At 36.8% G+C, this 14,454-nt stretch overlaps 1 protein-coding gene across 1 annotated transcript in view; it reads left to right on the top strand.

The window, feature by feature from the left end:
* Nucleotides 1–14,454, top strand: part of CDKAL1 (CDK5 regulatory subunit associated protein 1 like 1) — a 379,153-nt gene that overhangs the window by 160,675 nt on the left and 204,024 nt on the right. The window contains exon 9 of the mRNA XM_058022013.1: nucleotides 11,288–11,391. Within this exon, the coding sequence (XP_057877996.1) occupies nucleotides 11,288–11,391 (104 nt within the window). The remainder of the gene's footprint in view (nucleotides 1–11,287; nucleotides 11,392–14,454) is intronic.

Here is a 14,454-nt window from a genome sequence, read left to right as displayed (position 1 = left end):
TTCTTGCAGGGAAGTAACTGGTCTGTGTTCTGTGGGAATCCGTCAGCTTGTTGGGTCTTGTTCAGCAGCCCAGAGGCACATCCTGCAAAACTCCCAGTCGTCTAAAAGACTGGGTCTTTTAAAGAACTTGGTTGAAGCTGAAAAAAATTGTTCAAGTCAGCCATTGCAAAGAGGATGTTGTAGTAAGATGGAGATGTGGAAATACGAGAAAAAGCTGCCATTTGAGTATTGACTAAGGCCTGAAACAACAACTGAATTGCTGAGCTACTTAGTGTTTTCTCTGTCCATTCCTTTTTATTGTAAAGTCTTGCTTTGGATGACTAGGGCTGCCTCTTGTGTATTTTCCAGCCTGTAATGTCTAGAAGGCTCTTTAGACCCTGAATCCCCAAGAGGTTCTGTGGCCTGTTTTTAATGCTCTGATTTATGCATTAAGTGCTTTAGTAATGGTCTTTCTGATTTTCTTTTAAATGACTGACCGTAACTATCTGAGTTGCAATACAAGTGACAAGGCAAAAAAAAAAAAGTCATCTTAAGTCTAAAGCTCGTTGTCCATCTTAGTGCTTTACAAAAAAAAAAAAAAAAAAGCAAATTATGGTTTCTGTCAGAGCTGGCAGCAATTGAACTGGAAAAATTTCAGGCTCACCACAGACTTGAGTAGTTAAAGAGGAAATCAAAGCATACAAACACTGGCCAACTAGCTTGGAAGAATGTCAGACCATTCCAGTCACTGGGACATGAGGACACTGCAGGAGAGTTACAAGCATACAGGTAACCAAATGCAAGACGAGATGAACAATTTGAGAAAATAACAGGGAAAAAACCACCAGAAAGTAGAATAAAAGATCTGAGAAATTATTAGAATGGGAGAAGTCTAGAGAAGTAAAGCAGATGGAGAAGTTGATGATCATTAGTAATGAAAAACTACAGTTTTCCTGTTTTTTCTGTATCACTAGTTTTAAATTCTGCAAAACATACTTAAATACATTCAAAGAATAACATTAGAAAAAATGAAAATAAAATAATTCATAACTGTTTAAGTAAGAAGGTTATGTCGATGGTCTGACTGACTCAACTCTGTAACTGTGCAAAAAGGGGATTAATTTGCTTCTAAAAATCCCTTTGGAGATTCTTAAAGGCAAACATAAGGGCCCTGGTTTAAATTTCTGTTTTTAAAAGAAATCGGTCCATGCATCTTATAAGAAAAATCTGTTTAAATCAGTCCATTAAATTGCTTGGGAAATCTGCAATTTAGGATTGGGCAATTAGTGTTGAAATGTGTGGTCTTCTTTCATTTTACATTGACAAAGTAATACATAGGGAGGAGTATGTATTTGAAGCATGTATGTATCTATTGCTGCACAGATGCCTTCCTTTCCCAGCAGGACTAACAATTTTGTTACAAGAGAGAGATGACATTTAGGAGCAACAGCATAATATTAATTACTTAGATCCTTGTCCACATTGTAGTTTCTAACAGTCCTACTGCTACCACAACCAGGAGGACATTTTGGGGCAGAAAGCTTTGTGTGCATGCAGTCATTGGGGAGGGTTTCTTTCTAGTGATGCCTGAAAGATAGGCTGGAAATAAATCCCCATAGAGTATGTCTGCAGAGAAGGTATTTGTTTACTGCAGTGCTGGTGGTGAGGGGGATATCTCCTCCTAACTCACCCACCTTTGTCAAGTACTCTGGTATGTTTGTACAGTAGGTATTGTTTAGGGTCACCATGTCACTACACCATCATCATGTAGGCTCCAGAACTGATTTACATTGCATGATCTCATGGTTATTAGTTCTTTCACACTGCACTTGCATCTCCCCAATTTGGGGGTTGTCAGGGGTCTTTGATGAAGGCTTCCAAGGTCGTCTTAGCAGCTGAACTTTTCAACTTTGTCTTTGGAGCAGGTGCAGTTACAGTGTTCCTTGGTCTGTCTGGTCTTAGCTGGTCTAAATTCTTAATTTTCTGTCTAATTGGCTTTGCACTTGCAATTTTTCATTAGTACTATACTTATCTATATCTAAAGCTATCCGCCTGGTGAGATTTTTTCCTATTTTTTTGTCTATTCAGCATTAAGCAACTAGTTAACTGTATACTAGTCACTATATTGTATAAAAAGGTATTTATATCAGGTTGTATAGGTGTAAAAGGCTATGATTCAGGTTATATTGATATCAGGTTCCATAGATATATAAGAGATCATGATTCAGGTTATATTGATATCTTATAACTCAAGCTATATAAGCACCTTTTAATTTGACTTAAGTTACAATTGGTGAGTTTGTTTTTATTATGCACTTACTTCCATTATTTTACCCAAACAATTCAGATCCAGTTTCCCACAGACATTTTACAAATGCTTTTTTGGAAATTGGTCTGATGGCAATCTCAGATAAAGTCTAAATTAAGCCTGGTAGTTTTAGTGCTGCTGAAATGTGACTTTTTTCCCCCCCTCAGGATGTTTTGACCAGTACAAAAACAATACCTTTTATCCCAAGAATCTGTGTGGTACCTGCTGTATGTTACAGAATTAACTGCAGCCTAATGTTTCCTGTGAGATTTCACCACTCTAAAAGGGTCTGTCCCAAAAGCCATTCAGGAAGTAAAAACAATAGCTCTTGTCACAGGCAGTGGTCTACTTTTCAACCATGTTTTCTGTGGGGTTGATTCAGAAGCTGCTAATATTGTGAAGATGCATGGTAAGTGAAGTGGACTGATTATAGAAGGACACTTGACTCCCTTTAGCCTTCTTCCAGTCATAGAGATCTGCTGAAATGCTTCAATCCAGAAACAGAACTTTAAATGTGCTCATTATACACACCCACGCCCCTAAAATTCACAATTTTAATTGAAATAGGAGCATGTCATTAAAATCTTTGAAAGCTTGATTTTTTAAAGCTTTTGAAATTGTTCATTACTAACCCAATTATGTTTTGCAGTACATTGTGTAAGTTTTGCAAAGTCATCTGCCCCCCAGTAGAGTATTTTAAATACAAATATACTGTTTGTTGCTTTAAATACTAAGGCAGTTGTCAAATCACAGCCCTCTGCAACTTTATAAATTAAAGCAAGTCTCCAAGAATCCTGTTCTCAGGGGTCATTTTCCAGCCACTGCTGCTCATTAGGAGGGATCTGAGAGTTACAGTTCCTCATGCGTGGTGATAAAGTGATGTTGGGCTGTTCTGCCGCTGGGTCTCTGGGATTAGCTGTGAGCAGATTTCTAAGAAAGTATCTTTTTTTTCTGAGATTCCTCTGCCATAGCTCTTCATTTCTACCCCCTTCATTACTGCTGTTTGACTGAGACCAGGAGTCATCATCTTCTAAATATTATTGCTGTTTATGAAGTGCTGAAAGAATTGATGACTTGTAGTTACAATGCCATGGCATTTTCTGCTCCACACAACCACAGAACCTCATTTATCTACCTGTGCTGTTTTAGCTGAGTTGCTTTCTTAATATTAATGCCTGTCTTGATCTGTCCCCAAAGCTGATTTCTACATAGCCACACAGCTATTTGGAAATACTTATTTTAAAATAAGTTATGTCTCTGTGAATCATAGGGCTTTAGTTTGAATTGTATAGGAAAAAAAACCCAGCATTGCAGTTTCCAGTAAGCATCATGGTCTGCACTGTTTTGGGTCAGGATGGGCAGCACAGATGTGTGCACCTTAGCAGAGGGACATTTTATCTTGTAATATCAATTTAGAATGCCTTAATATATTAATTCAGTTGCAAAACTGTGTGGCCAGAGTAACTAATCAAGAAGTTCATTAGACAAACACTGAAAAGTGCCATTGATGCACTTGATTTTAAATCATTGACCTTGAAGTGAGCAAGGTGAATGTAGATGATATAACTACACAGCTGTGACCTTTGAGTCACCTACACTTGACTGTAGGAATTCAGTTTCTGAAAATGCAAATATTTAAAGTACGAAATTGAATCATGTTATGGCTTATCAGACTAATGGCGCTCCTTCTCTCCAAATTCCTTTTGATTAGTAACTAGTGAGACATTACCAAATAAAACACGGGCTTCCAGGATCTTTAGAAGAACAAAATTTAATGCATTTCCTTGCCATTTTACTGAGCATGGCATGAGTAGCAGAATTAAAAGATTGCATCTCATGGTGGCATCCTACTTTGAGAAAAATGTGTGCAGTCCCATGTGTTGTATAGTATTGCTTGAAAGGTCATACTATTTTCTGCTAAACCTCTTTTGAGAGACTTTTCAGGCTGGCATTGCACTTTCAGAGAACTTTTATCACAGCATATCTCTAAAATACTTGGCTACAAGGATAAGTCCAGACAAGTCCTGTTCCTATCATATCGAAAATGTTGTAACCTCAAGTGCGTGTGTGTACCTGTGGCTGGTGTCCAAGCTCAGTCTGAACAAGCTGGGATACCAGCAACAGTATTTCTGTAATAATGTGGTTTGCTGCTTAGACTAATTAGCCTTTATGAGAAATTGCTTGCCACTGTTTCAGAAGTATTTTAAATCTTGAATATTTTTAAAGTGAAAACAACCTCCCATACCCCAAATACTTGTCAGGAAGTTATATTCCCTGCCATTGTGAGTTGAAAAGCTTTATTGTGAAATGTGCAAACTTCAAGCAAAAGAACAGTTTCCTGAACACAAGTCAGGCAGATTGGACATGCCCTTTTTTTTTTTTTTTATTTTTTTTTTAATTTCTTGTGAAGAACTTTTTTCCCCCTGATCCATTACTGTTATGCTTGAGGGAATTTAGATATTTTGGAAGCAAAAGTAGACTTCATAGAGGTAGAATGCGAAGAAGTATTACCGGCATTTAATTCTACAAATATAGTATGATATTTAACCATAAGTATAGTGTCAGTGTTATTAAGTTTTCAAAACTTGGTATTCTAAGCAGAAAAACATTTGTAGAATTCTACTAGCTTTTGATGAATAATTTGTGACTAGTATCCATCTTTTCACCTGCTGGCAGTAGGTATTTTGTGTATTTCTTTTGCTCAGTCAAGCCTGCAAAGGGAGTTTTCTCTGTATTCACACTACAGAACATTTTTGTCAAAATTACATTTGATAGAAACTGTAAAAATATCTTTTAACAGCATAAAACTCTTCTCTAACCTGTATTTTGAAGCAAGCAAGTGACGTTCTCCTTTCAGGAAAACCATAGTTTTAATACAAAATATTCTTGGCCTGGAGCTATTGAGACCACCCGAGGAAGTCTGGTGGTAGGTGCAGAGAAATGGTGTGGGAGACAGTGATGAGCAATCTTTTCATGTTTGTACTGATATAATGTGCCAGGGGGGTCAGTGGCACTGCAATACTGGCAGAATTTTTTCTTTTATTTTTTTTAAATAGGACAAACTTCATAAAATTTTGAATATGTAAAGTTAGTCAGATCTCATAATGGCAAATATTAGTGTTTAGTCTGAATTGTGATTAATGATTTTATGCAAATTGCCAATTTGGTACACCACCTCAGAAGCAAGCAGGATTTTACCAGATTATTCCAGAAATTGAGGGAACACTTCCCCAAGACTAACCACCTGCAGAGTAGCAGAGATTTTCTATCACATTTTATATATATTATATATATTTTATGTATGAGCATTCAACTCTCCCATCTTGCTCACAGATGTGTGGTCTTGATCAGTCACTTTCAATTTGAATGACACACACACTAATGGCTCGTCACACACTGTAATTGAGCTGTTTTCTGATCCTTGAATGAAAGATGTTTTATATTTTTCCTATCTGAGCGTGGAATCTTGTCTTCACTAAACTTAGTGGCATAAGTCCCACTAAGAGGAACCAGCATATTTTTCCTCGTGTCTGCACTCTCATGCTTGTCTGCTGCTGAAATCCACTGATTAGTCCCACTGAAGGAAAGTCTTTATTTGTCTGCTGTGTCATAAGCATTCCTACTCATAATTAGTTCCATGTGTAAGGGGGAGCCTTTCATGTTAAGTGTGTGTTTTATGAGGAATATTACTGTTTTGAAAATGAAGAGTCGGGTTAGTATAATGCAAAACATGAGCACATACTAGATAAACATTGTAAAGACCACTGTTACCTATGTCTACAAGAAAATTTTAGGCACTTTACCAAAATGTTGATGATGCTCAGTTTGGTAATGTGTTTGAAAAGTGTTTTAATTAGCCACATGGTGGTGATTTATCTGTGGATAATATTTTATCTTGCTGTGAATAGTTCTGTGTATTGGGCACATAGCTGATTAAAGGTTAATAATTCAAAGCAAAAGGTTAATAATTCAAAGTACCTTAATCAGTTTAGTATGTTGGAAAACCAGGGCTCGGTGTTTTTTGTTCTGGAATCACTCTAAAATTTAGCCAAAACAAATTGGCAATTACAAACACAAAGATCATTAATTATTTTCTATAAATGTCTGTGATCTCTTTGTGCAAAAAAAAAAAAAAGCTTTGACCTGCATCAATACAAACTAACATTTGCAAACCAGCTATAAATGCTTCAAGAATGCTCCCAGTTTAACACAAAGCAAATACTCTTTTGCAAGTACTGGCTTCTTGGCTGTGTAGTCCTATGTATGTGAGCTGGAGCTGTGGTAAAGGCTGGTTTTTAAGGAGGTGTCGGTTTTAGGCGAACCACTTGGTGGTGGATGCCACTTAGTGAGAGGCGGTGCTCAGATTCTCAGAGTTCTCAAAAGCCTTTTTCCACTTGATTGTCTGTGGTCTGAGTGTGTGGCAGCATGGACATATGAGTAATTTGTTATGCTGGAAACTTGGAGAGGAGGCTAGCTTACTAGGGAAGAAACCATTACAGATCCTTGATTATACTTATGGTTTAGTTTAAATTTCTGTTTTGAAGAATTGGTAATTCTTATATCTGTGAAAAGTGGTTAGTTCAGCATTTTTACAAGTAGTTTAAATCTGCATCCTTTTGTTGATCGGCTGTATCCCAAAAGATTATTTCCTTATCCCGGCTGTTATTAACAAATATAGTACAAACAGGATATAAAAGTTTTGTCTCCTTTAGTTTGCTTTCTAAAACTGATCCTTTTCTATGTTACATCTAAGTATGTCTCTTTCTGGTTTTGTTTTATCATCTCTTTAAGTACCAAAAAAATGAAAAAACTAAATTATTTAGACGTGTCTTAACTTATTTATAGTGGAATAAGTTAATTACCACAGCAAAACTTGAAAAAAGTCTGCCTCCAAGTTCCAACTTTCAGCTCCTACCCCAAAATAAATCAACAAACCCTCTGAAGTTGTACTTAAAGACCATAGTAATAAATGTCTCGGAAGCAATACCATATACTACAGTGAATATTTGGAAAATATAATATTGTGAAAATATTGGCAAATATAATAATAATAATACTGTGAATATTTGGAAAATATCTTCTTTATTCATGCTTGTTTCTCCACATCTCCATGCTATCTTTGTGACAGAGTTTACTGAAATACCACAGAAGAGCTGCTGTTGCCGCATGTTTTCAGGTAGTGCGGTCTTGTAGGACAGGAGCATTGATTGAAGATGTGAGAATTATGCTCAAGGTTTGGAGATTAATAATTTCAGTATTTAGCAATGTTGCATAGTACTTAACACTTCTAGTGTTTACTATTTTTGCTGTAAAGCTTTTCAAATACTGCTACCCAAATACAGAGCAAAATACATAGTAAGGAATGGATATGATTTATGCATAAATTCTAAGGAGAGGAGAGAAAGAGGTGGCATGGTGTATTTTATAGATGCACCATACATGATAAGGGAACAGGAAAATTCTATGTATACAGCATAAATTATCCTTTTTACTGTACCTCAACACCAGTTTAGATTTTAGCTCTACTACAAAAGAGTAAGTTTAGAAGTTTTTTAAAGTAACTTACTAATATTACAGTTTTTAACAATCTTAGGATGACGTGACACACCTGAATGTTGACAAAAAGCATTGTTTTCATTCAAAGTTACAGTTCAAGGCAACAAAAAATTTGTGATAAAATTTTTGTTGGAACTCTTAAGGCAGAATTTGCAAATTTAAGGAAATTATAAAAGTTGTTGTTGCATTTTTCTCATTTGTTGTTGTTTTTTTTCCAAAGCTGAGCTTCAATTTGAGCCAAATAAATTTACTTTATCCCAAGAGAAAAAATCTTGGTGCATCCCTTTGTTACTGATGGCAGACAGAATTCTCTTCTGTGATTGAAAAAGCCAGTGTTAAAGTAATCTGCTGTTCCAGGGGCAGGATAGTTGTAGTAAAATTTCTTCTTGACCCGAGAAGTTTGACAAAATAGCAGGTAATTTTATTTTCTTGGAGAAAACAAAAGTTAGTGTAGTACAAAGGTTAGTACATAATATCACACCTTTTGTGTTTTGCTTCCAAAAGGGCAGACATATTTGTTCTGAAACTGATTTTATGTTTCCTTAACTGATCTGTAATGTTTTTTTCTCTGTGCAGCTATGTGGAAAGAGGCTGGTTTGCTGAATGAATGATGTGGAGGGAGAGGAGTGTGACAGTGGTATGTTGGGATGGGAGCATACTTAGAAATGACGTGTTGGCTTGAATGGAGAGTTGTGCTTTAAAAACAAACTAACAAAAAAGAAAATCAAGAAAAGAAAAAAAAAAGGAAGGAGACATGCTTTGTGTAAGGGGAGCATGGAGGGGGAAGAAATACCCATGGGCTTTGAGGGAACGCCATTCATGGCAAACTTTAGATGACAGTAACCTAGAAGAAAAACATTTTCATTTGCTACATAGGTTACACAGACAAAGTATAAACCAATTTTCTGCTTACACTTTCTTGATTTCAAGTGCTGCCTTTTACACATGCTTCAGATCCTGTGCAATGGAAAGCTTTTGATTTGCAGGAGAAAGGGGAGATACATCTGATGAATAAGTTGCCTTTGGGTGGCAATGAGTCACTTATTTGGAACAGGTTGTAAATATTCAGATTTAGGGATTTTTTCTATTTTTAATACCCTGTTGGATATTCTACTGGCAACCTTTTTCATATACATTTTTAGTTAATAGAACAGCCTGATTGCTGCTGTTAAGCAGTATCTTTTAGTTTTCTGATCTGGAGTGAATGCTAAAATCTGATGTTTTGATCTGGTAAGCACAACAAATAATATACATATCCAGAGAGAATCACAAACTACCCAAATGTTCTCCTAGAACTTAGTATTCTGTTGAATGGAGAAGGTCTCGGGGCTGAGGGGATGTGCAGTGTCAGGAGGGCAGCTGAACAAATTCTGGGCAGTGTTCTGCCCTTCCTGAACCCCTGCTTATGCAAAAGCAGCAGAACTAACATGTGAATGGAGTCTTTGTGAAGAAAAACCTTTTGAGTTTGCAAAGCACTAATCAGCTAGTCATGGAGATGCCAGATATCCTAATAGAAGACAAGATACATCCAAGTAATAAACACAGTCTTGGAGCTGCATCAAAACCTGCCCTGTGCTATCTTTGCCTTTTTGATACTGTTTTGAAAGTTCTCTGGTATTAGTTCCAACTATGCTGTAGTTGGAACATTTGCCTTTTCTGGTACCTAAATGTTTTCTTGTCCTGTTTAATATCTCTGTTGATGAGGGGATCAAGTGCATCCTCAGTAAGTCTGCAGATGACACTCAAGTTGGGCTGGGGTGTGGATCTGCTGGAGGGTAGGAAGGGTCTGCAGAGGGAGCTGAACAGGCTGGGTTGATGTGTCAAGGCCATCCTTAGGAATTTCAAAAAGGCCAAATGCTGGGTCCTGCACTTGGATTGCAAGAACCCCTTGCAGTGCTACAGGCTGGGGGAAGAGTGGACAGAACACTGTCCTGTGGAAAAGCACCTGGGGATGCTGGTTCACAGTGGCTGAACAGGAGCCAGCAGTGCCCAGGTGGCCAAGAAGGCCCATGGCATCCTGGCCTGTGTCAGCAATAGCATGGCCAGCAGGACCAGGGCAGGGATTGTCCCCATGTACTCAGCACTGGTGAGGCCGCACCTCCAATCCTGTGCTCAGTTGTGGACTTCTCACTGCAAGGAGGAGATTGAGGGGCTGGTCTGTGTCCAGAGAAGGGGATCAGAGCTGGGGAAGGATCAGGAGCACAAGCCTGGTGAGGAGCAGCTGAGGGAGCTGGGGGTTTTAGCCTGGAGAAAGGGAGGCTCCGGGAAGACCTCATCACCCTCTAGAGATGCCTGAGAGTGTAGCCAAGTGGGGGTCACTTGCCAGGAAACCAGTGACAGGGCAAGAGGAAATGGCCTCAAGCTGTGCCAGGGGAGGTTGAAGATGGACATCAGGAGGAGCATCTTCACTGAAAGTGTGGCCAGGCAGTGAAGCAGGTTGCCCTGGGAAGTGGTAGAGTCACCATTCTTGGAAGTGTTCAAGAGATGAATGTAGCACTTAGTGCTGTGGTTTATTTGAGGCAGTGGTGATCAGTCAAATGTTGGACTTGGTGATCTTGGAGGTCTCTTCCAGCCTTAAAGATTGTATGATTTTATGAAGCTATGGCCTGGACAGAATCTATGGTCTTCTAGTAAGCATGAACAATAGAAATATTTAAAGAGTTTTTTGGGGTCTGTGAGGGTTTTAGGGCTTAGATTTAAATGCTTTAATCTGAAAAACCTAGAGCAATATCAGCTCTAAAAAGGGGAGAAGGGAAGAAAAGCATAACAGGCTTACAATGAGAGGCAGTTTTTGTTTGTTTTGGTCTTTCCATCCTTGTACTCTGAATAAGTCTGCCTTTAGTATACTGTCAGGTAAATTAAAAGCAATCACATTATTTCTTCATTTTCTTGTAGGAGTTTTCATTAGTTTTGCAGTCTTTTGTTCCAAACTCTCTTTTCTAGTTGGTGATTCTGTCTTCATTACATTGTTTGTTCTCTTTATACTAGCCAAAGGAAAGATATAAAAAATTATTGAAGTGTCTTTTCAAGTATATGCACTTTTAAAAATCTACTTGCAGCCTTTTGGGACTTTCTTCATTTACTTTCTTGTTCAGGTTGGATTTTTTATGTAATAGAGGAATCAGAAACCTAGAGATTGACCTTCAGTAATAAAAAATTATTAACCTGATTATACCTTTCTAAAAAATATTTAAATTCCCACTCTTAGTTTTGTATGTGGTTCCCACTGATTGTTTTTCAAACTTACATATAGATGTGAAAGATACTTTAAAAAGTTAGGACAGCAAAACAGTTTTCAAACTATTGCATTGATTTAAAAACAAAATATTACTATTTTCTGGTCATAGATATAAAAACTAATTTTTCCAGAGATACTTAATAAATACAGCTGTGCCTATAAAGACTTTCCTGGCTAGAAACTGAGAATTTTCATTTTCTGAACAGGTGTCTCAATGCATGTACCTACTGTAAAACTAAGCATGCCAGAGGAGATCTAGCAAGTTATTCTATTGAAGAACTGGTGGACAGAGCCAAGCAATCTTTTCAAGGTAAGAAATTTTATCCCTACAATAAAAGTCAGCCACTGAAGTGTATCTGGGCTTACCTTCACACATAATAATTGGGGTACAATATGACTCTGTTCTTATTAGTAGTCATAGCTGTGTCTTGTGGTGTCTTTGTGGTAGAAAGCCATGCTTTTGTTATGGTGTACACATCTATTTGCAAAATGTGGTCTTTTAAGGAGTATTTTATTTTGGTTTGTATTGTTCAAGTGAAGTTCTGTGCGTGGATCTTTTGGAGGTGATGTGGAAATGGTAAAATTTGTTCATTTTACTTTATCTCTAATTTCTTAAAGAAGGTGATGGAAACCTTTTTCATTCAGCTATGAAAATTTAATGAGCCTCCCGAGGATTCTTAAATCCTATTCAGCAATACATTGATTTTGCTGGTAGTTGATTTAGTGGAGACACTCTGGGGTGTTTCTGAGACCCATTCAAAGCTTATCAGCTTTCAACTTCAGTAGGATATTTGTAGTGTCACATGGATTCAATCAAATACTAAGTTTTACCTGCAGTACACTATCTGGGGCCAGTATCTGCCTAAAGCTCTTGCATGTATGTTAGTTATGATAGCTTTATTGTATCTTAGTATTTATTCTTTATATCTCAATTTTACCTGTGTTTCAAAAATACAGATTTCAAATTATGTCAGTATTCATTGTGAAGGCACAGGTGATGTTTGTTCTGTTTGTGTACCATTTTGAAGGACTGAAATGTACATTAAAAACACTCAGGTAATTCTGGTGTAGCAGCTTCTTTATCTTTGTATGGAATGCTTTGAATCAAAAGGAGTAAATGCAACATTTGATGTCACATCCTCTGGGCTTCACCTACGGCTCTGAGAGTTTTAAATGTTCTAGTAAGAAGTCTCCAACGATTGAAAGTTTTTTTGACTCTATCCTTCTTTAGGGATCCATAATGAATCTTACTTAGGCCAGTGATAAACTTTTGTCTATTCCTATCAGTTGTATGCAAGGAAACCCTTTTTCCTAATCAAAGCCTATATTCACAAATTCTAAGTTCAACATTATGCACACAGAAGGTTCTTACTTAAAATTGAAAATGCCCTTTCCTTTCACTCTTTTGAAAAGACAAGTACCTCTCTTTTCTTCTGTGAAGCTCATCTGTGATTTCCACTAATTTTTTCTTATTGTTTAGGTTTGTAGAATTAATGCTCTCATTGTTGTGCATTGGATTGGCTGCTGGGATTGTCTGACAGAAATCCTGTCATGTCAGATTTCTTGGTTTAGTAGGATAAGTTTCTACAACCTATATACATATTGTGAAATAATCAATAACTGAAATAGAGAATACATAAATATGCTTGTTATTTTGTTGGAGAAGCAGCTAAGGAAACATTTTTCAGAAAGCTAGGAGTTTTCAGTAATATAAAACAGATGATTTTGAAATTGGCAAGTAGTTACTGAGCAGGAGAGAAGCTGCCATTTATAAGTAGCATAAGAATTGTTAGTCAGCCCTGTATAGCTGTTCTAAAGAAACTTTGGACTATTCTTCAAGAAAGTATGACAGAGATAAGATGTGTAATAAGTCAGGCTTATGACCTTGTTTAAGTTAACTATCTAAATTTTATTGCGATTTATGGCATGTGTGGAAAGAAAAAACCCCAGACTTGTCTGTCCTGTTATAATTGTACTTATATACCATAAATTCCACATTGTATTAGCATAAAGATGTATTTACTTGGCATAACAACAAAGAAACTCAAGTTTTGTTTGTCTTTGCAGACAACGAATGTGAGATTTTGGAAAGTATTTTCAACTTGAGTATTGTACATTTGGATTGAAAAATGAGTAATTCAGTTCATGTGTTGTACTGTGGCCTTTATTATAAATATTGACTCTTTCAAAATAATTTGATTTCTAATGGAAAAAGTTGCCCTTAAGCTATTGTTTTGAAATTTCTTGAAGAAATGCTATGACGTTCCTCACAGCAGGCTTCTCCAGGGAGTTCTATTCTTGTTTGGCCTTACACTGCTACCTCTGTTAGAGGCCATAAGGAAAGAAGCAAGTATTTATTCAGTTGTAAAATGGCTTTGCCTCCAGCTTTCACATACTTAGAAATGGATGAAATAGTTAGATCCTTAGTTTGCAGTGCATGGAGAATTTATTACTGCCAGCTTGCTGCAGCTGTGGGCTGCAGAATCTTCATCCATCCAGTGAAAGACTTTAGCAATTCAAAGCCATTATTCAATTTTTTGCTGAGTTATTGAGCCACAATCTCTTCAACAATCACTTCTGTTTTCACAGAAGATGTATTGCTGAAGCTCTAGTTTAAAACAGGGAGGTACAGATGTGCCATGAAAAGTTTTTCCACTTCGAAAACTGATTGAAAAGAGATTGCTGAAATCACCACGATTTAACAAATATTAGCCTATTTCTTGTACTTTTTCAGCCTCTGAAATAAGCTGTTTTTCTTTTTGTATATTATTTTAATATCTTGAATTCAATGTAATGTGCAAAAAACTGTTGTAGATTTCTAGCACAGGCTGCATACTTTCATAATGCCTTGGACTAAGTGTTCAGTACTAAGGTGTACTGAAATTGAGGGCGTTTTGCATACTTTTGCATGGTTAATATTTCCTCTCCACTCCATAATATTTTTGAACTTACAAGTCACATGAACTTGAATATTTCACAAAATTTCATTAAGAAAATAACCTATCTTAAGTGGAAAGTGGTTTGTTGAGTATTTTCATTTTTTAACTTTAATGGTGTTTTCTGTGAACTTCAACTGTTAGTAAGTAGTAGTTTAATTTTTTTTACATGAGCAGCGATGTCAAATCAGAATATATAGCAGAGTTCTGTAAGGAAAGCTAGTAAAAGAAAAAGTATTGTGAAATACAGTAGAGTGGTCTTTGAGTGGAGAACAAATGTCTACTGTTAGGTTGTTTATGCAGAGTTTTTCTACAGCTGATTGTACAGCGCTTTCTTTGTGTCATCAATTTATTAGTAAGTTTTTTCAAAATGTGCTGTGTCATATTCAGTGCTATATTTTAGGGGATTGCATTTACAGTTATGAGAGGGCTCTTTC

This window comes from Melospiza georgiana, chromosome 1 (assembly GCF_028018845.1).
Source record: "Melospiza georgiana isolate bMelGeo1 chromosome 1, bMelGeo1.pri, whole genome shotgun sequence".
In the NCBI taxonomy this organism is placed as follows: domain Eukaryota; kingdom Metazoa; phylum Chordata; class Aves; order Passeriformes; family Passerellidae; genus Melospiza; species Melospiza georgiana.
The sequence above is the reverse complement of the archived record's forward strand: the minus strand, read 5'-3'. Positions and strand labels throughout refer to the sequence as shown.